We start from the raw sequence: 20,748 nt of genomic DNA, 5'->3' as shown, positions 1-20,748 counted from the left end.
TTGCTGTTATCCTGACGGCTATAATGCAGAAACCGAAGCTCAAATTAGATGCAGGAGTGGAAAATGGAGGCAAAGATTCCACAGCCATCCCACCAGTCTTGAAAACAAGCGGCCCTCATTTGCCTACTCCCTCACATTTGTCTAGCTCTTGGTTAGGTTTATCCACATTGTCTGCCTTCCAGGGCAACTAAACAAACTTTGCAATCTTCTTCAGGTTGTTTTCTGTTAACTTGTGTTTTAAATTCAGAGTACCCAATTATTTTTTTTCCCAACTAAGGGGCAATTTAGTGTGGCCAATCCACCTACCCTGCACATCTTTGGGTTGTGGGGGTGAAACCCACGCAAACACAGGGAGAATGTGCAAACTCCACATGGACAGTGACGCAGGGGCGGGGATCGAAACCGGGTCCTCGGCGCCGTGAGGCTCCACCGTACCGCCCACGTTTTCTGTTAACTGCTATTAGTCTGTGATCTGGAACATGAATGTAATGGAGTTGATAATTGGTGGCAGCTGTGTTCTCTTTACAGCACGTGAAGCCAAATCGCAGGAACACTGCCATATAGGTTTTAACAATATTTGACAGATTTGATCGTTTCAGTCTTACAAAGAAGGGTTATTTTGAACACACTAATTTTCATAGTGCCTTTAGCGTAATACAATATCCCCATGGCGCTTCATAATCATAATCTTTATTATTGTCACAAGTCGGCCTACAGTGACACTCCAATGAAAATCCCCTAGTCACCACACTCCAGCGCCTGTTCGGGTACACAGAGGGAGAATTCAGAATGTCCAATTCACCTAAAAGCACGTCTTTCAGGACTTGTGGGAGGAAACCGGAAATACCCAGCAGTCTGCCAACAATAGGTTGGCAAAACACGCAGACACGGGGAGAATGTGCAGACTCCGCACAGACAGTGACCCAAGCGGGAATCGAACCTGAGACCCTGGCACTGTAAAGCAGGAGTGCTCATGGAAGCATCAAGCAAAATGTGACAACCACGCCATATAAAGATATTAGCGCAGGCGACTAAAAGTTCAGTCAAAGAGAGAGGCTCTCAGAAACCTCTTCAAGAAGGAGACAAATATGGAGAGGTTGAGATGCGTTTAGGGAGGGAATTCCAGAGCTAAAGGCACATTTGTCAGTGGTGAGACAGAACAATTCGGTAATCTGCAAGAATTGGAGCAATGCAGAATGCTGGAACTCTGCACTGTTTTGCCTACCTATTATTGGCAGACTGCTGGGTATTTTTCCAAGCTGTTACCTCTTGGTGGTAATCTGCAAAGATAATGTAACATTGTTGTTCAAATCGGATGCATTTTTATAATTCCTGCTCTAGGTGTTGCGCTCGACAGTGACCATCATACAAACCTTTGGCCAGTTGTTTGAAAGTGACATGACGGCTTAACTGCTTGCCCATAGCCCATGGAACAAAACTCTGGTTGGTTCAGGCATTTGTAAAGTCATCAAGAATCTGTCAATGTTGGGCAAGGCATGTAGATGAGAAATGAACTATTTCCTTTGCTACTGCCACTAGTTTACCTCTGACGCACTGTCTTGGCAATAGGCTGGCGTCAGCTGAAGTTTGTCTTGACCTTTTCTCCGGCATCTTCATTCGCCTTAATGAATGACTGGACCAAGAAGGTTTGAACATTATACATTTCTGGTGGTCACGTTGGGAAGTTCGCCTCCTTCTTTCTCGAGTGCGATGACTACGTTGTGCCTTTTGATTTGTAAATTATATTGTTCAGTAATTCGATTTTCATCAACGACAACAACAGAAGTAAGCTCTGTTATTTTTTCTGCTTCTTGCCAGATCCGTGAAGACTTTTTCTTGGAAAATACAGGCCCATCTCCCTTGGCCGTTATCATGTTTTGCTTGCTCACCAAGACTTTGGCATTTGTAGTGGAAATAGTACTGACCTCCAGGAGCAGAGTAGGAACCAGAAGAAATTTGGTCCTTTGGATTTTGTCCAGGTGCCTTGATTCCCCATCATGAGATGTGGGGAGGCAGTGGCGTAGTGGTATTGTCACTTGACTAGTAACCCAGAGACCCAGAGTCGTGCTCTGGGGACCCGGGTTCGAAACCCGCCATGGCAGATTGCGAATTTTGAATTCAATATTTAAAAAAATTTAAAACATGGTCGATTGTTGTAAAAACCCATCTGGTTCACTAATGCCCTTTGGAAATCTGTTGTCCTTGCCTAGCCAGGCCTACATGGGACTCCAGATCCACAGCAATGTGGTTGACTTGTAAATGCCCTCACGAATGGACAATAAAAGCTGACCCAGCCAGCGATGCCCATATCCCATGAACGAATAAAAAATACCCTAATATTTTGGAGTAACACCAACATCTAGCAAACCTCGCACTGCACGTCAGCTCATTTGGAGTGCATATTGAAGCTATATCTTTTCTACGCTTTTTATGTGCTTGTACATTTTCTTCATTATGAAGAGAATCGTGTATCTTAATCCAAAGTGTTTTATACGTCTTGGGTACTTGAATCCCAGTTTTCCATATGTCGTACCATCGTTTCATACTCGTGGTTTGAAATTCTGAATCGTTGAATGGTCTTTAAGCCTACTTCATGCTTTTGGGAAGAATTGAGAGGGCGTTTGATTTTCACTCGTGACACTTGTAGCCAGGTTGCCGTTTTCTGTCTCCAAAATATGTAAGAATATTTATAAACTGAAGAGTCATTAGTAGTTCAGCCTTCGATAGATTTATCGTACTTACCTGACCATGTCCACAGTCACCTCAGAAACATACCTTAGTTGAGTTAGAAAGTGGTCCTTCCCGCCTTTGTGAACTGCGGGAGATGCTGCCAAGTGGGTGACTTCAAAAAGGACAATGTGCTTTATGTAGGCTGGGAAAGGGAATTTAAATAGTAACACTGGCGAAATATTCAGTGCACCTCCATGGATTACTGCAGCATAGTTCAAAAGAGCAAGAGATTTTTTTCTTGACTAAATCATCTGATTTGTAGAGGGATTATAAGATTTATAGAGGGAGCAAAAAAAATCTTTGCTGCTGTCACAAATAATTAATTAGTCCCAGTTGCACAGTAGTGTGATATTCTGCATTTGTAAGAGAGAAGAGTTTGTTACTACTGCACACTATTCTCCTGGCTACTCTTCACACAAACCTGGAGCCGGTGCTGATTTTTGAAACAAGGGGTTCAGCATGTACACAGTGTGTGCGGGAAACATAGAATCCCTACAGTGCAGAAGGAGGCCATTCGGCCCATCGAGTCTGCACCAAGGCTACAAAAGAGCACCCCACCTAGGCCCACTGCCCCGCCCTATCCCCATAGCCCCACCTAACCTGCACATCTTTGGACTGTGGGAGGAAACCGGAGCACCCGGAGGAAACCCAATGCAGACAGTGGGAGAACGTGCAAACTACACACAGACAGTGACCCAAGGCTGAAATCAAACCTGGGTCCCTGGCACTGTGAGGCAGCAATGCTAACCACTGCGCCACTGCCATGGACAATGGAATTTTACAAAATCCGGTTTTAGTATGCTATTATCTTAATAATCTTTATTGTCACAAGTAGGCTTCCATTAACACTGCAATGAAGTTACTGTGAAAAGCCCCTATTCGCCACATTCCGGCGCCTGTTCGGGTACAAGGAGGGAGAATTCAGAATGTCCAGTTCACCTAACAGTACATTTGTCGGGACTTGTGGGAGGAAACCGGAGTACCTGGAGGAAACCCATGCAGACACCGAGAACGTGCAGACTCTCCCCAGACAGTGACCCAAGCTGGAATCAAACCTAGGACTCTGGCACTGTGAAGCCACAGTGCTACCCACTGTGCTGCCGTGCTGCCCTATAGAACTACGGCCAGACTTGACCTTACAATGAAATGAGTTGTTGCCTTTTCTTAAAAATAAATTTAGAGTACCCAATTATTTTTTTCCAATTAAGTGGCAATTTAGCGTGGCCAATCCACCTACCCTGCACATCTTTGGGTTGTGGGGGCGAAACCCACGCAGACTCGGGGAGAATGTGCAAACTCCACGTCGACAGTGACCTGGAGCCAGGATTGAACCTGGGGCCAGGATTGAACATTGGGCCAGGATTGAACCCGGGTCCTCAGCGCCGTGAGGCAGCAATGCTAACCACTGTGCCACCCTTAGTTATGTTTTTTTTAACCGGAAGTATCTTTCTGTCAGGCGTCATGCAAAAATTGTATTGATGTTGTATCGCTAGTTGGTGTGTAGAAATGATCAGTATTCTGATCTTTTTGAGCCCTGTTCCAATCTGTTCTCTTGGTAGCTTGGCGGCCTTTATACGTTTGCTAATTCATAACATGCTCTCTATATAATCTTCCAGCTACCTGATAACTACACTCCTCCGGCTCCCATTACTGCGCCCGTCGTGAATTTCTCCACAGATATCCAACAGCTCCGACCCCAGGGTTTCACTCCTCAGGAAATCAGTCAAGGGCCGCCCGGTGCTCCAAAAGAGGCCAATTTACAGGTGCGTTCGCAGCTTTCCTTCTCCCAATTAGCACCAAAATTGTGCCTGTGGCATAATTAATGAGAGGTGGGAATGCCTCGTTATTCTTTAAGATGCTATAATATACAAGGGGAAAACAATATTCAATGACCACATGAGCATGGCGGTCAAAAAAGAGACTGTTGCATCAATATATAATTGCAGACCTCCTCTCAGATTCCTTATAGCAACTTGGGAACTTTTAACACAGCAGCAATATTCTGTGAAGCAAAATACATTTATTGAATGTGGATTAGATGTTCCCAAAACTGAGGGTATTGCCGAGGTTATCATGGAAGGCACAAGCCCATGTGTCTGTCGTCTATGCCACCATTCAACTTGTTTCCTCGCTGTTGTTTCAAGTTGAACAAGACCGACCGCAACCTGCGTTTCCTGTTGGAAGTTTGAGCTGCACTTCCAACTGCACATTCTCTCTATCTCAAAGACCATGTACCCTCACCTCCAAAAGCATCACCGTTCTCTACTTCTTCCTCCATCTATTTACTGCTCACCTATACTTCTTTCAATTCAAGAAATGTGACTTCCAAGTGCGCTCTCGGACGACTCCATTTCTCCTACCTTCATAAGCTCCAGCTCCCAAGTCTGTCTTGTCCATCGCTCTTCTGCATGATGGGCTCCCGGGATATCTATGCCTCAAATTTAAGATTCCCATTGTAGTCAACGCACTTCATGGCCTTGCCCCTCTCATTCTCCGAAACCTCTTCCAGTCCTACAAATCTCGGCTGCCTCTGTATTGCCCAACTTTGGCCTTTTCCATACCCAACGTACTTTTCTCCTTCTCATTGGTGGCGTTAAGTCTGAAATTGCCTCACTAAACCCCTCTGCCTCTCAGATCAAGCCCTTCCTTCAAGCCAGCTCTTTTGGCCAATCTTCAAGTTACCCTTCCTATATTCTTTATTTGCCTCAGCTGTGGACATCATAGATCCAAACAATATTAATTACATAGATACTGAGCATGGGAGATAAATTGCAGATGCTGTAGTATCACCACTATCCCAAAAGTGGCATATATACAGATTAAGCAGGACAAAAGAATCATCTTGGGTGTTCATTCTAAAGTGGCTACTGATGAACATGTTGTGGATCCAGTGTCCACCCTAATGAAATCACTGTTTAATAGTCCATTTTCAACTTCATTCTCCCAATTAGAATGGTTAGTTCTTGTTTAAGAAATAAAGGAAAATGGAATGTGGACGGTAGAGCAAACTGATTAGATTCTTCAAATTTCGCACTGGCTGATGGAGGTGGAGGGATCACTGTCTTTTGGGCGAAGGGATAAAAGGAAATGTGCTCCTCTTTTCACACTGACATTTTGACTCTCGTTAGCCTGGTGTTGCCTCCTTTAATTCAGTCGTGTTGATTTCACCTGCCTCCATTTTGTTTATTTTATTTTTAAAATTTCCAATTAAGGGGCAATTTAGCGTGGCCAATCCGCCTACCCTACACATCTTTGGGGATGAGACCCACGTAGACACGGGGAGAATGTGCAAACTCCACACGGACAGTGACCCGGGATCGAACATAAAAAGCAAGAGGGTAGCCAGGGAAAGGGTTGGCCCACTGAAGGATAGGCAAGGGAATCTATGTGTGGAGCCAGAGGAAATGGGCGAGATACTTTGCATCAGTATTCACCAAAGAGAAGGAATTGGTAGATGTTGAGTCTGGAGAAGGGGGGTGTAGATAGCCTGGGTCACATTGTGATCCAAAAAGACGAGGTGTTGGGCGTCTTGAAAAATATTAATGTAGATAAGTCCCCAGGGCCTGATGGGATCTACCCCAGAATACTGAAGGAGGCTAGAGAGGAAATTGCTGAGGCCTTGACAGAAATCTTTGGATCCTCGCTGTCTTCAGGGGATGTCCCGGAGGACTGGAGAATAGCCAATGTTGTTCCTCTGTTTAAGAAGGGTAGCAAGGATAATCCAGGGAACTACAGGCCGGTGAGCCTTACGTCAGTGGTAGGGAAATTACTGGAGAGAATTCTTCGAGACAGGATCTACTCCCATTTGGAAGCAAATGGACGTATTAGTAAGAGGCAGCATGGTTTTGTGAAGGGGAGGTCGTGTCTCACTAACTTGATAGAGTTTTTCGAGGAGGTCACAAAGATGATTGATGCAGGTATGGCAGTGGATGTTGTCTATATGGACTTCAGTAAGGCCTTTGACAAGGTCCCTCATGGTAGACTAGTACAAAAGGTGAAGTCACACGGGATCAGGGGTGAGCTCACAAGGTGGATACAGAACTGGCTAGGTCATAGAAGGCAGAGAGTAGCAATGGAAGGATGCTTTTCTAATTGGAGGGCTGTGACCAGTGGTGTTCCGCAGGGATCAGTGCTGGCACCGTTGCTGTTTGTAGTATATATAAATGATTTGGAGGGAAATGTAACTGGTCTGATTAGTACGTTTGCAGACGACACAAAGGTTAGTGGAATTGCGGATAGTGATGAGGACTGTCAGAGGATACAGCAGGATTTCGATTATTTGGAGACTTGGGCGGAGAGATGGCAGATGGAGTTTAATCCGGACAAATGGGAGGTAATACATTTTGAAAGGTCTAATGCAGGAAGGGAATATACAGTGAATGGTAGAACCCTCAAGAGTATTGAAAGTCAGAGAGATCTAGGTGTACAGGTCCACAGGTCACTGAAAGGGGCAACACAGGTGGAGAAGGTAGTCAAGAAGGCATACGGCATGCTTGCCTTCATTGGCCGGGGCATTGAGTATAAGAATTGGAAAGTCATGTTGCAGCTGTATAGAATCTTAGTTAGGCCACACTTTGAGTATAGTGTTCAATTCTGGTCGCCACACTACCAGAAGGATGTGGAGGCTTTAGAGAGGGTGCAGAAGAGATTTACCAGAATGTTGCCTGGTATGGAGGGCATTAGCTATGAGGAGCGGTTTAATAAACCCGGTTTGTTCTCACTGGAACAACGGAGGTTAAGGGGCGACCTGATAGAGGTCTACAAAATTATGAGGGGCATAGACAGAGTGGATAGTCAGAGGCTTTTCCCCAGGGTAGAGGGGTCAATTACTAGGGGGCATAAGTTTAAGGTGAGAGGGGCAAGGCTTAGAGTATGAGGCAAGATTTTTACACAGAGGGTAGTGGGTGCCTGGAACTCGCTACCGGAGGAGGTAGTGGAAGCAGGGACGATAGTGACATTTAAGGGGCATCTTGACAAATACATGAATAGGATGGGAATAGAGGGATACGGACCCAGGAAGTGTCGAAGATTGTAGTTCAGTCGGGCGGCACGGGCTTGGAGGGCCGAAGGGCCTGTTCCTGTGCTGTACATTTCTTTGTTCTTTGAACCCAGGTCCTCAGCACCCCTGAGGCAGCAGCTAACCACTGGGCCATCATGCCACCCATATATCCTGTCTCCATTTTAAAGCAATTAAATTTAATGGTGTCCAGCCCCCTTCCCTGAAGGATATTGCTGTACCAGTTGTCTAGTGGCAGTCCACATGTTACAAGATTTAGCACAATTTGCTATGGTTGGGATTTGAACTCTCAACTCTCGTATGTATGATAACCACCAGGTTATCCGATCCATGTGGGTGTAGGAATTTTACAAATGGATCAGAACACTCACACACGTGACAAAAGCAGAATAACGGGGGGTGGGGGGGATGCAGAATAGACATGCTTTGTAGAAGTAAGATTTTTAATATATTTCACAATTCCATTAGTGCTATCTTTATCTAACTTTTCTTTAAAATTTAAGAGTACCCAATTCTATTTGTTCCAATTAAGGGGGCAATTTAGCGTGGCCAATCCACCTAACCTGCACATCATTGGGTTGTGGGGGTGAGACCCACACAGACACGGGGAGAATGTGCAAACTCCACACGGCCCGGGGCCAGGGTCGAACCTGGGTCTCAGTGTCAACGGCAGCAGTGCTAACCACTGTGCCACATGCCGCCTAACTTTTATACAACTTTAATAACATGAGTATAAAACTTGTGCATCCACTCCACACACAACAGCAAGTTTTCCAGCAACTTTACGATGAATTTTATATTCATGCACATTGACCTAGGGATTGCTGCTGAGTTGACTACTGGTGTGCTTGACTTTGCATCAAACTGTAGCTTGATGTGGAAAGCGTGCAGCTACTGTACAGCCGATGCCGCTTGCCTCGAGCTCCCTCTGTTTGGATACGGGTAATCTACACAGTAATTTGCTGTCTATGTTTTTTTAATTCATTGTCATTTGCAGCCACTGCAGCAGCTGCCCACAGAGAAGATTGTGAAAAAGCAAATCCCAGAAGAGCACATGGTGTTGAAGACAACCTTTGATGGGCTGGTACAGCGATGCCTTTTAGCTGCTGGTGACCCTGTATGTCGCTATTCAAACAGTAATCCAGTCATTTGAAATAAGTAGATTACCTATCCGTGTGCTTGTTTCGTGTGTGTGTGTGTGTGTGATGAAGTGGTGCGTGTTATATTATGAACAAAGAGAACAAAGAAAATTACAGCACAGGAACAGGCCCTTCGGCCCTCCCAGCCTGCGCCGATCCAGATCCTTTATCTAAACCTGTCACCTATTTTCCAAGGATCTATTTCCCTCTGTTCCCTGCCCGTTCATATATCTGTCTAGATGCATCTTAAGTGATGCTCTCGTGCCCGTCTCTCCCACCTCCGCTGGCAAAGCGTTCCAGGCACCCACCACCCTCTGCGTAAAAAAACTTACCACGCACATCTCCCTTAAACTTTCCCCCTCTCACCTTGAAATCGTGACCCCTAGTAATTGACACCCCCACTCTTGGAAAAAGCTTGTTGCTATCCACCCTGTCCATACCTCTCATAATTTTGTAGACCTCAATCAGGTCCCTCCTCAACCTCCGTCTTTCCATTATGGTATGTATGATGTGTGGAGTACTCGTGCATGTACCCATGAAGTTGGATTGAAATTAATAATAATAATCTTCATTATTGTCACAAGTAGGCTTACATTAACACTGCAATGAAGTTACTGTGAAAATTCCCTAGTCGCCACACTCCAGCGCCTGTTCGGGTAGACAGAGGGAGAATTCAGAATGTCCAATTCACCTAACAGCACGTCTTTCGGGACTTGTGGGACCATCCGGAGGAAACTCACGCAGACATGGCAAAAACGTGCAGACTCCGCACAGACAGTGACCCAGGCCGGGAATCGAGCCTGGGACCCTGGCGCTGTGAAGCAACAGTGCTACCCACTGTGCTACCGTGCTGCCCATATAGAACTCGGTTTCCATTTCAAGGATTTTCAATCTATCATAACAAACACATAGGATTATGAACACAGAAGCTTGAATTCTCTTTACATTTACTTCTCCCACAGAAAGGCCTTCCCAGTTATCTTAAATGATTTGTCTTAAATGATTCACCTCAAGTAACTTGCATTAATTTTGCAGGAAACTGGCTAGAACATAGAACATTACAGCGCAGTACAGGCCCTTCGGCCCACGATGTTGCGCCGACCTGTGAAACCACTCTAAAGCCCATCTACACTATTCCCTTATCGTCCATATGTCTATCCAATGATCATTGAATGCCCTTAATGTTGGCGAGTCCACTACTGTTGCAGGCAGGGCATTCCTGCCATAATAGTCCACAGTAGAATAAAGCTTAACTGCGTGGAACATTGGAGGCAGTGAATTAACATCTAATACCTTTCAGTCTCAGGGCAGTGAGTTTCTGAAGTGTCCTTTATTAAATATGGATTACTGAGAAGTCGTCCCATGATGCAATTATCTCAGTAGCACCATGCTCTCTACCTAGCTACAGTAAGCAGAAGGAAATTGCAGATAGAGCCATCTTTTAACTTTCACGTACCAAAGGACCTGCTTCCAGAGGAATCAGAGCTCAGTGCCTCTACCTTTGGATTACCGATAATTCCAAATGCCAACGGGTAAATTAGGAAATTGTACCTGTGAGTTGTTCGCCTAATAAGGTTATTATCCCATTGAATCATTCCCACCTAGCACCGCAAAGCTGGCTGCAAATTCCTGCAAGCACAGTTGTTTCACAAGGCTTTTTGAACCTAAACATGCTGATAGACATCTCCTGGGGAGATGGTGGTAATGCCACTGGAATCGTAATCCAGAGACCCAGGCTAACACTCTGGGTCATGGGTTCAAATCCTCCCCCCACGGCAGCTGGTGGAATGTAAATTTGATTAATAAACCTGGAATGTGGAGCTATTCTGAGTAATGATGACCACGAAACTACCAGCGATTGTCATACAAACCCACCTGGTTCACTAATGTCCTTTAGGGAAGGAAATCTGCCGTCCTTACCCAGTCCAGCCTACATGTGACTCCAGACCCACAGCAATGTGATTGATCCTTAATTGCCATAGAACCATAGACACGTTACAGCACAGAAGGGGGCCATTCGGCCCAACTTATCCGTGCCAGCCCGAGGACCAATCCAATCTTCCTGCACCTGGTCTGCAGCTTACAGAATTTAAGTTGCAGATTCAGGTACTTTTTTAAACGAGTTTAGGGTCTCTGCCTCCACCACCTACTCGGGCGGTGAATTCCAGACTCCCTCTGAAATGGTCAAAGGTAATTAGGGATGGGCATTGAATGCGGGCTCTGCCAGTGATGCCCACACTCCATGAAAAATAGAGAGCTTCAAAACTGTAAATTTTCTACAAATTGTGCGTTATCAAAATGCAGCTAGATATTTTTGTTAGAACACTTTGCACCGCAGAGCATTTTAATATGATAATCTGTCAGGAAAGAAACATTTTGCTCAAAAGATTTGGTGCGTAGGTCTTAGTGCAGCACTCACGGGTAGTGTGATTGTGGAGCCTCCCCTTCCTGGGTGGCAAGGGTGCCCCACTGCTCAAATTGGATTTAGTGCTGAAGAACCCGAGTTGAGACTGGAGCCTTGTACTTTATCCGGATTATTTCTAGAAACCACACTCACTGATGGGAGATTTTCCGCATCTGGATGATGACTTTATCAGACGCAAATTCCAATTAAGGTTTCCCGTGCTCTGATTAAGTAAATCCACTGTTTTTGTTATGGGGTGGGAGGAAGGGATAGTGTAGAAAATTACTCAACTTTATTTGTGCACAGCTCGGTCTTGATCTGTTGACATTTATCTCCAGGCCGCTGCCAAAATAGCCAGTAGAATTGAAGCGAGCTGGAAGCTGAATGCCCTGTGTTCATAATGAACACCTTGCAATGTGTTAGAAATGTCATATTAACCTTCTGAGGCAAGGTTATAATTGCGGTATTAATATGAAGGAACTATTCTGGCCAATACATTGATATCGCACATGCTCTTACAGCTGTAGTGACGTGTTCGACCATACAATTTATGACTGAGTGTACTGTTAATTCACTGTTTTATTTCTGGACCAAAATATGTGCCACATTATTTCAATGCCTTGGGCTGACTGGTGTAAAAGATTTAGTCAATAAAACAGCAAATTACTGAAGAACCTTTGCTTCTAAGTAGGTGATCCAAACCGCCCCATTCTAACTGCTTATTCAGTTTGAGCCCTGAGCTGCTCAGGATTTGTGGCTTGCTTGAACCTTGATCCATTGCCAAGACCACTACCGTCCGCCTATGCAAAATAATCCAGCAAAGCTTCCGCCCCACAACCTGTGTATGAAATAATTGTGCAAACGTGCACCAGTGACGGTATTGGAAAACCCATCCAAGCCCACAAAACTGCAGTGCCTTCTACATCACAATACATAGACAGTCCACTCGAAGGCCACTTTGGGGGTGGAGACAAAACATACAAAGCACAAGACAGTTTTGGAGGAAAGAAACCTGGGTGATGCCTCTTCAACCCCCCTGAGGTGCTTAAACTAGAATGGGAAAGTTGAATATTACTCTGGCCCTTATTAATGCCTTACAGTACCAACCTTTTCTTTAGGAATTTATCTCCGGCTCAGCCCCGAACAGGTCCAACTCTTATCCATACCTTTATCATCACAAAATCTCATTTCTTCCAACACTCACCTTACCAGTCTCCTGTACTGTGCCCTACATAAAGTTTAATCATGCAGAGCTCTGTCACCTGCATTGTAATCACCAAACCTATTGCCCATGTCTTCCGTGGCCTCTGTTGCCTCTTTAAAGAGAAGCACAAAGTACTGGAAAAATTCATCCGGTCTGGAAACCGAAACAGAGTTAACGTTTCAAGTGGAGTATGACCCTTCTTCAGAACTTCTGTCTCCCAGCATATAATCTTTATTGTCACAAGTAGGCTTACATTAACGCTGCAATGAACTTACTGTGAAAAGCCCCTAGTCGCCACACTCCAGCGCCTGTTCGGAGACACTGAGGGAGAATTCAGAATGTCCAATTCACCTAACAAGCACGTCTTTCGGGACTTGTGGGAGGAAACCGGATCACCCGGAGGAAACCCACGCAGACACGGAGAGAACGTGCAAACTCCGCCCAGGCAGTGACCCAAGCCGGGAATCGAATCTGGGACCCTGGAGCTGTGCTACTGTGCTGCTGTCAATGCCTTTTAAGAGACAGAGAGTCGAGACCTGGGCCAACCTTTCCAGAGTCTGCACCCTCCCTGGATTCACTTCCTTTCCATCTTCAATATCCTTGTCTCGGTTCCACTTCCCTCCTCAGCTTTACTGATAGTCATAGATTTAGTCATAGAATTTACAGTGCAGAAGGAGGCCATTCGGCTTAGAAAGAGCACCCTACCCAAGGTCCACACCTCCACCCTATCGCCATAACCCAGTAACCCCACCCAACACGAAGGGCAAATTTGGACACTACGGGCAATTTATCACGGCCAATCCACCTAACCTGCATATCTTTGGACTGTGGGAGGAAACCGGAGCACCCGGAGGAAACCCGCGCACACACTGGGAGGATGTGCAGGCTCTGCACAGACAGTGACCCAAGCCGGGAATCAAACCTGGGACCCTGGAGCTGTGAAGCAATTGTGCTATCCACAATGCTACCGTGCTGCCCAATGGTATTATCGATATTCTCAGACTCGCTCTTTGCTTTTCCAACTCTGCTCTCTCTCTGGGTCCCTCGCACCTGACCCATCATTGGTGTTGGCGCCTTTGTGTTCTGGCGCTATTTCCTTAAACTCTTGTGGCTTTTCTACCGCTCTCACTTTTAACAAAAAAGCACTTCCATTGAACCTTCGGACATCTGTCAAATATTCTCCCCTCCCCTTGTGCTCTGATCTTTACTAAAGTGACTCGAGATATTTTATTAAAAGAAGAGCGCAAGTTGCTTATTTCCAGCAGAATCCATATGCTGCACCACTTGATATAACCATCAGCAGAACAGACTATTGTACAGGAACGTGATTCAATATAGTTTCATCAGCACCTCATGATGTGCAGGATGGTTTTCAGAACGCCTTTCAACCGGTTGTTGCCATAGCTACATTAGTTACTGTCTGAAGTCCTGCATTTGAAATTCATTGATGAATCACTCTTTGCTTTGGACATTAATGCTTCCATTTTTTTTAAACCATACATTTCCAAGCAAGGTATCATCTTGGCTTTGCTATGTTGATGTCTGTCTAGTTTTCTCAAATTGCTGTGGATGGCTGCCTGTCTGACTCTCTTTCCCTTAACCTGGGTATCCCAAAGCTTTTCCAGTTTCCAACTCGCTCTTCATATTATTGACTGTCTCCACTCACTGTTCATCCTCATTCACATCCCCATTGATACCTCTATGCAGTCAAGAACTCCCATTATACTCAACCTTTCCCTCTTGAAGTGGCTGAATCACAATAGTTTGATTTATTTCAGCGGAACAGTTAAAATTTTGTTTTAGTTGCTCAAAGACTTTTGTTCATTTGTAAATCTAACCAACAGATGCCATCTCTTCGCTTTGGTAAACTCACCCCCCACAGCATTCCTCATCCTGTAACATTTTTGGCCTTGCAATCTCTGCCTTAAGTGTAAAGTTTCACATCTCCAAAGCAAAACTGTCTCCAGAAGGTCAGTTTATCCTTGCACTGCATAGTTCTTTTTCTCTATGCAACCCTTACCTTAATCGAGAGCGCTCAAAATATGTTCCACTTACTTTTAAATAATCCTTTCGAATGGACGGTTCTTTTTGCATCTATATATTGGGTGGGGTGACTGGGATAGGGTGGAGGTGTGGGCTTGGGTAGGGTGCTCTTTCCAAGAGCAGGTGCAGACTCGATAGGTCGCATGGCCTCCTGCACTGTAAATTCTATGATATATCCATCAATCTCAATTTTGCATAATCTGCACCCACTCCCCACCTTTTTAAAAAAAAAAAATCTTTTTTTTTTTTAATTTAGAGTACCCAATTATTTTTTCCAATTAAGGGGCAATTTAGCGTCGCCAATCCACCTACCCTGCACATCTTTGTGTTGTGGGGGTGAAACCCACACAGACGTGGGGAGAATGTACAAACTCCACACGGACAGTGACCTGGGGCCGGGATTCACTCCCCACCTTTTTACTTCTCCGTCTAATCCTGCTCCGCTTCCCATCCAATTGAATGGTACCATGGTCAGTAATTTTCAGAGTCTTTGCTTCTTTTCCATAGAATCCTTATAGACCATTCAACCCATCAAGTCTGCATTGACCCTCTGAAGAACACTCTCCCTGGCCACCTCCCCTTCCTAACCCTGTAACCTAACCTGCACATCTTTGGACTATGGGAGGAAACTGGAGCACCCGGAGGAAACCCACACAGACACTTGGAGAATGTGCAAACTCCACACAGATAGTGACCCGAGGCCAGAATTGACCCGGGTCCCTGACGCTGTGAGACAGCAGTGCTAACCATTGTGCTGCCGTGTTTCTTCGTTGTCATACAGACAACCTTTCCTACATTCTAAGTGGTTTCAAATAAATACTAATTCCCCCAGTCTCGTACTCAATAGTTCTTTTGCAGAACTTCAGAAATGTGGGTGCCCTCGCTTCACTTGGTCTTCATCTTCTCATGATCTTCAAGCTTTTGGGATCCACACAGCCAATTACTTCCTCATTCACCTCACCTACTCTTCAGGCATGGCTGCGTCCTGTCCTCTACCATCACCTGGCATCTTTGGTTGACACAGAAAAAAGTTGAATCCAAGTGTTACAAGGCTACATGTATCTCACTGCACAGCCAGTGTTGACTGCCAGATTACTCGCCATCGATATCTGAAAACAGTCATATTTTCTTTTTAAATCCCTGTCTAAAAAACAGCCCAATAGAGGATAATCACTTCAGCTTTCCATTGCTGCACTATATCCTATCGCACCCGAATTACGGAGCTGGGAGAATTTTGCACTTCTGGATGTTGCCAATCCAAGGAATTGAAACCTGGAGACAGAAGTAAATTAATTCTGTAACATAATATTTTTGTGCGTGAGGGAGTATGTGTGTGAGTTGAGTGTGTATGAGAGTGACTAAGTGAGTGAGTCTGCCAGGTGTGATATGTACCTGTGAACCAATTTCACAGCAATCTGCGTTAAATCATCAGCAATGCATCATGGTGATTGATTATTCTGGTGATTTATGGAAAGATTGCGTTTTGTGCCTTGTCTATTTCTATGCACTGCATGCAAAAAGCAAAACATCGCGCACCAACTTAATCTTAAAAATTGCCGAGGCTGAGGTTTGAATAGCTTCATTCTCTGAGGCAGGACTGTTATGGAATACTGGCTGCCCCTGTTTCCACCCTGAATCACACTCACTGGATGAATTCTGAATCATTCCACAGCAAACGAAGAGAAAGCTGGATGACGCTGCAAAGCGACTGGATTACCTGTACGACAAACTGCGGGAGCAGACGGTAAGCAGGAACGCTTTAAGCAGAGATTATGGTGAGGCATGTGTAGTGATCTTTACATGGGTATGTACATAAGGGGTTAATGGGAAATTGACCCATTAGGGGGCAGCACTGGCGGGTATAAAAGCCAGACGCAAGCGGCTCTCTGCCTCTCTTGGTGATTATACTGTGAAGAGAGCAGGAGCATAGATCTAGCTCAGGGCTACTAGTGTGGTCAGACATAGCTACTGTATATAAACGTTGTAACCTTTCTACTGGTATTGATCTTAAAGTAAGAACTTACGCAGTTGTTAAATTCTGTTACTCCATAAACCTTTCAATACCTCTGGACGACTTTGAGCCTTCTTCATCGAGGTGCAGAAAGCCTCTGCTGCAACTGGATTGAGTAATGCATGTTACATACAGTAGTTCTACCAAACACACTACAGTAAGGTAACAAAAGATATCTTTTGTTAGCTTCGTTAAGTTTAGGGGCTGGTTTAGCACAGTGGGCTAAACAGTTGGCTTGTAATGCAGAACCAGGCCAGCAGCATGGGTTTAATTCCCTCCTGACCAGAAATTTAACTGGATATAAATACAGTCCACAATTGCAAGTCAGAGTCTGCAGCAAATGTCTCACCACCTGACATCTCAAAACCTGTCCATCGTCTACAAGGCACAAATCAGGAGTGTGATGGAATACTCATCACATGCCTGGACAAGTGCATCTCCAAGAACATTGGAGATGCTGGACACCATCTAGAACAAAGGAGCCCACTCAACAGACGCCCCAATCCACCAGCTTAACTCCTCGCTCCGTCCTCCACAGGCACAGAGTGGCAGCAGCACGTGCATGTTGAGGTACAGCAGCTTGTTAAAGCTCCTTCCACAGAACCTTCTAAACTCTTGATTCCTACCACCTAGAAGGACCAGGGCAACAGATGAATGGGAATACCACCATCTGCTTGTTCGCCTGCAAGCCATACACCATCCTGACCGGCAATTACATTGCAGCTCCTTCACTGTCGCTGGGGAAATATCCTGGAACTCCCTTCCTTCACAGCACAGTGGGTGTACCTATGCCACTGGGACTGCAGCGGTTCAAGATGGAGGCTCACCACCACCTTCCCAAGGGAAACTAAGGATGGGCAATATATGGTGGCTTAGCCAGTGATGCCCAAATCCCATGAACAAAAAAATTCTTGTCCTGTTTCTGCCCCAAGGGCTGTTGTGGTTCACCTACCCTCGCTCTTTGCTGAGCTCAGCGAATCTGGGATAGATCGGAGACTGTCAAGAGACCTTGAGTGAGTTTTGGCTTTTGCATATATTTTTTTAAAATCCATTCTTTGCACCATTTGTACGTGTTTTCTTTCTGAGAGATGCCCTTAAACATAACAGGGCCGAGCCAACAATGATCATCTCAAACCTCTCTGGGCTGGAATAATTAAAGCTGAGATTAGGTTTAGTGACAAGTTCAGTGCACTTTACTAGATATATTTGTGTAAGGAAACTTGAGTGGCCACAAGAGCCAAGGCGATAATGCTGAATGAAAGGCTACATTGTTAGAGGATTAAAAGCAGCCGCCATCTGCGATCGCTCCAAAATCATACCTGACACATCAGATAAACTAATAGTTGTTTGCATCTTGGTGGTTCTAATGAAAGGTCCCCATAATTGGGATGGGAACCTGGAGCTGGTCCGATGCTGCTCTTTGGTCCCGTTATATGAATGGTACGTTCTGCAGCGTAGTTTGACGGTATTCGTCTGTCGGCATGTGCTCATTTGGGCGGGGGTGGGGTTTGGTTAAGGAGGTTAACACTTTGCAAGCACTGCTGTTCGGAACCATTGACAACAATTGTATTTTCTGTTGCCCAGCTTTCCCCTCACATTCTGAGCGGACTGCACGAGATTGTGCGGAACATTGAGGAATGCAATTATCAGCAGGCGCTAGCTGTCCATACGCACGTTGTGAGCAGCAGCAATTTCAGCGAGATCTCTGCCTTCATGCCAGTCCTGAAAGTGGTGGTGACCATTGCGAACAAGCTCAACATCTGAGGAAGCTGCCGCTGCCGAGTTTCACACTGACTTGAGGATGAGGGCAACTTGGGATGGTTGAATTGTTTGCTTTTCTTTTTCCTTCAGTGTTTTGATTCGTTGAATATGAAGAAAGTGTTGACGTTTGCGACATTTAGTGAAGCTTCTCTTTTGAAAGTTCAGCTTTTGTATCTGTGAAATGCCACCATCTTGGGTTCTTGGCTTTTAAATGAGCTTGAACCAGGTTGAATCTGGTTCATTTCTAACGTTACAGTTCTCTTCAGAAAGTTCTCCAATAAACACCCATTGGCAGGCTCCAGACTCCGAGCTTCTGGATTGTAGTTGCCTTGTAATAGACGTAAACTGCTTGTTTACTAAAGGTCAATTGGGCAGTCATAAGACACCTGTACAGCGCTTTGTGTCGAGGGACACCATTTTCTCACCCTGCAGTCACTGATGTCCCACAAATAGCTAGAGTATGGGCAGGAGTTACTTCAATGCTGGTTAAACTGTTGCTGTCAGTAACACTGCCATGGACAGAGGTGCAATCAAGTAAATTAGCTTCATTTGAAATTTATGAATCAGCCAGATGGGAGGCGATGGGAAAACAGGAATCCTTCCCGATTCTGTGCCCCACTCATCGGAGGGTGCAACGTGTGGGCATGCAAGGCGACAACCAAACATTTCAGCTCGGAGTTGCTCTTTTGTGTAACCTGGAAAAGTTTGAGCGAATGAATTTTCTTTATCTGAACGGAGGAAAGCGTTGCCCCTTTCTCATTCAAATGTCTTCTAAACCGTGGGTTTGGGGAGAGGTTGAAACCTATCAAATGCCACACTGTACACATCCAGATAATCATCATCATCATGGTGGCGATTTTGATGGTCTGATTACAGGAGATGAGCGTGGTGACTGACGTTGTGGGATCTGGCTGCCAGCTTGAATTATAGAACTAAAGTTGGCACAACAATGCGAGCTGAGCTTATTTTTATAAAACGCACACTGCGTTGGAAATCTTTGCAAACGCCAGGACACTTTACGGTCTTATTCTTTGCACTCATGATTCGCAACTTACCCCAGTGAGATATTTGGTCTCTCTGTCTGTTGCCCATTGTTGTCCCAATAGATCCCAGTGGATTCTACTATAGATAAAATAGCCACCAGTCGGACACAGTTTGTCCTGTGGAAATGTTCTAGTTATTTTGGTGATATCAGTGTAAGCAGCTTTTTATGATTGCACAAAGAACCCAGTTACTGTGCCTCAGAGGCACTCAAATGCATAAATGCTGCCTTGTCCGCACAGATATTTATGAACTTATTGCCACAATAACACATTTTTTCATTCAATATTGTGTATATGAAAAAAGAATAAAGTTTTTCAATTGAAACCTTGTCTCAGTTTTGGAAATATAAGGATTTTGGAGCTGAAAATGAAATGAAAATCGCTTATTGTCACAAGTAGGCTTCAAATGAAGTTACTGTGAAAAGCCCCTAGTCGCCACATTCCGGCGCCTGTTCAGGGAGGCTGGTACGAGGTGGTGGTGATAAAATGGTACTGTTGCTGTATCACTTACACTTGATCCAGAGACGCAGGTAATTCTCTGGGGACCCAGGTTCAAATCCCACCATTTCAGTGACACTCTATACATCTGGGTATCAACATATGCAGCACGGTGGCACAGTGGTTAGCACTGCTGCCTCACAGCGCCGGGGACCCGGTTAGATTCCCACCTTGGGTGACTGGAGTTTGCATGTTCTCCCCATGTCTGCATTGGTTCCCTCCGGGTGCTCCAGTTTCCTCCCACAGTCTAAATATGTGCAGGTTAGGTGCGTTGGCCATGCTAAATTGCCCTTCGTGTTCAAGAGACTAGGAGATAGGGACAGTGCAGACTCGATGGGCCAAATGGCCTCCTGCACTGTAGGGATTCTATAACACGTTCATTTTTACTGGATGAAGGGCAATCACTGTTTTTTTCCATAGAATTTACAGTGCAGAAGGAGGCCATTCGGCCCATCGAGTCTGCACCGGCTCTTGGAAAGAGTACCCTACCCAAGCCCACACTTCCACCCTATCCCCATAACCCAGTAACCCCACCAAACACTAAGGGCAATTTTGGACAGTAAGGGCAATTTAGCATGGCCAATCCACCTAACCTGCGTATCTTTGGAGTGTGGGAGGAAACCCATGCAGACACGGGGAGAACGTGCAGACTCCACACAGACAGTTACCCAAGCTGGGAATCGAACCTGGGACCCTGGAGCTGTGAAGCAGTTGTGCTAACCACTATGCTACCGTGCTGCCCCTTCAAACACTCCCCTCAATGCGGTTTCAAAGTAAAAGAACGAACTGCACATCATAGAATCCCTACAGTGCAGCTGGAGGCCATTCGGCCCACTCTGTACTGACCGTCCAAAAAAAGCACCCTGCACTAAGCCCACTGCCCCACCCTATCCCTGCA

General features: G+C 45.3%; 1 protein-coding gene across 5 annotated transcripts in view; it reads left to right on the top strand.

The window, feature by feature from the left end:
* The window catches only part of sec31b (SEC31 homolog B, COPII coat complex component), a 138,993-nt gene extending 119,316 nt beyond the window's left edge, over positions 1 to 19,677 (top strand). For all 5 annotated transcript variants that reach the window (XM_072491799.1, XM_072491798.1, XM_072491801.1 and 2 more), the window contains 4 exons: positions 4,347 to 4,493; positions 8,745 to 8,864; positions 16,210 to 16,281; positions 18,133 to 19,677. In XM_072491799.1, coding sequence (XP_072347900.1) covers positions 4,347 to 4,493; positions 8,745 to 8,864; positions 16,210 to 16,281; positions 18,133 to 18,312 — 519 coding nt within the window. In that variant the 3' untranslated portion in view covers positions 18,313 to 19,677. The remainder of the gene's footprint in view (positions 1 to 4,346; positions 4,494 to 8,744; positions 8,865 to 16,209; positions 16,282 to 18,132) is intronic.
* Positions 19,678 to 20,748: the final 1,071 nt, after the last annotated feature.

Source organism: Scyliorhinus torazame, chromosome 28 (assembly GCF_047496885.1).
Source record: "Scyliorhinus torazame isolate Kashiwa2021f chromosome 28, sScyTor2.1, whole genome shotgun sequence".
Lineage (NCBI taxonomy): Eukaryota > Metazoa > Chordata > Chondrichthyes > Carcharhiniformes > Scyliorhinidae > Scyliorhinus > Scyliorhinus torazame.
The sequence above is the reverse complement of the archived record's forward strand: the minus strand, read 5'-3'. Positions and strand labels throughout refer to the sequence as shown.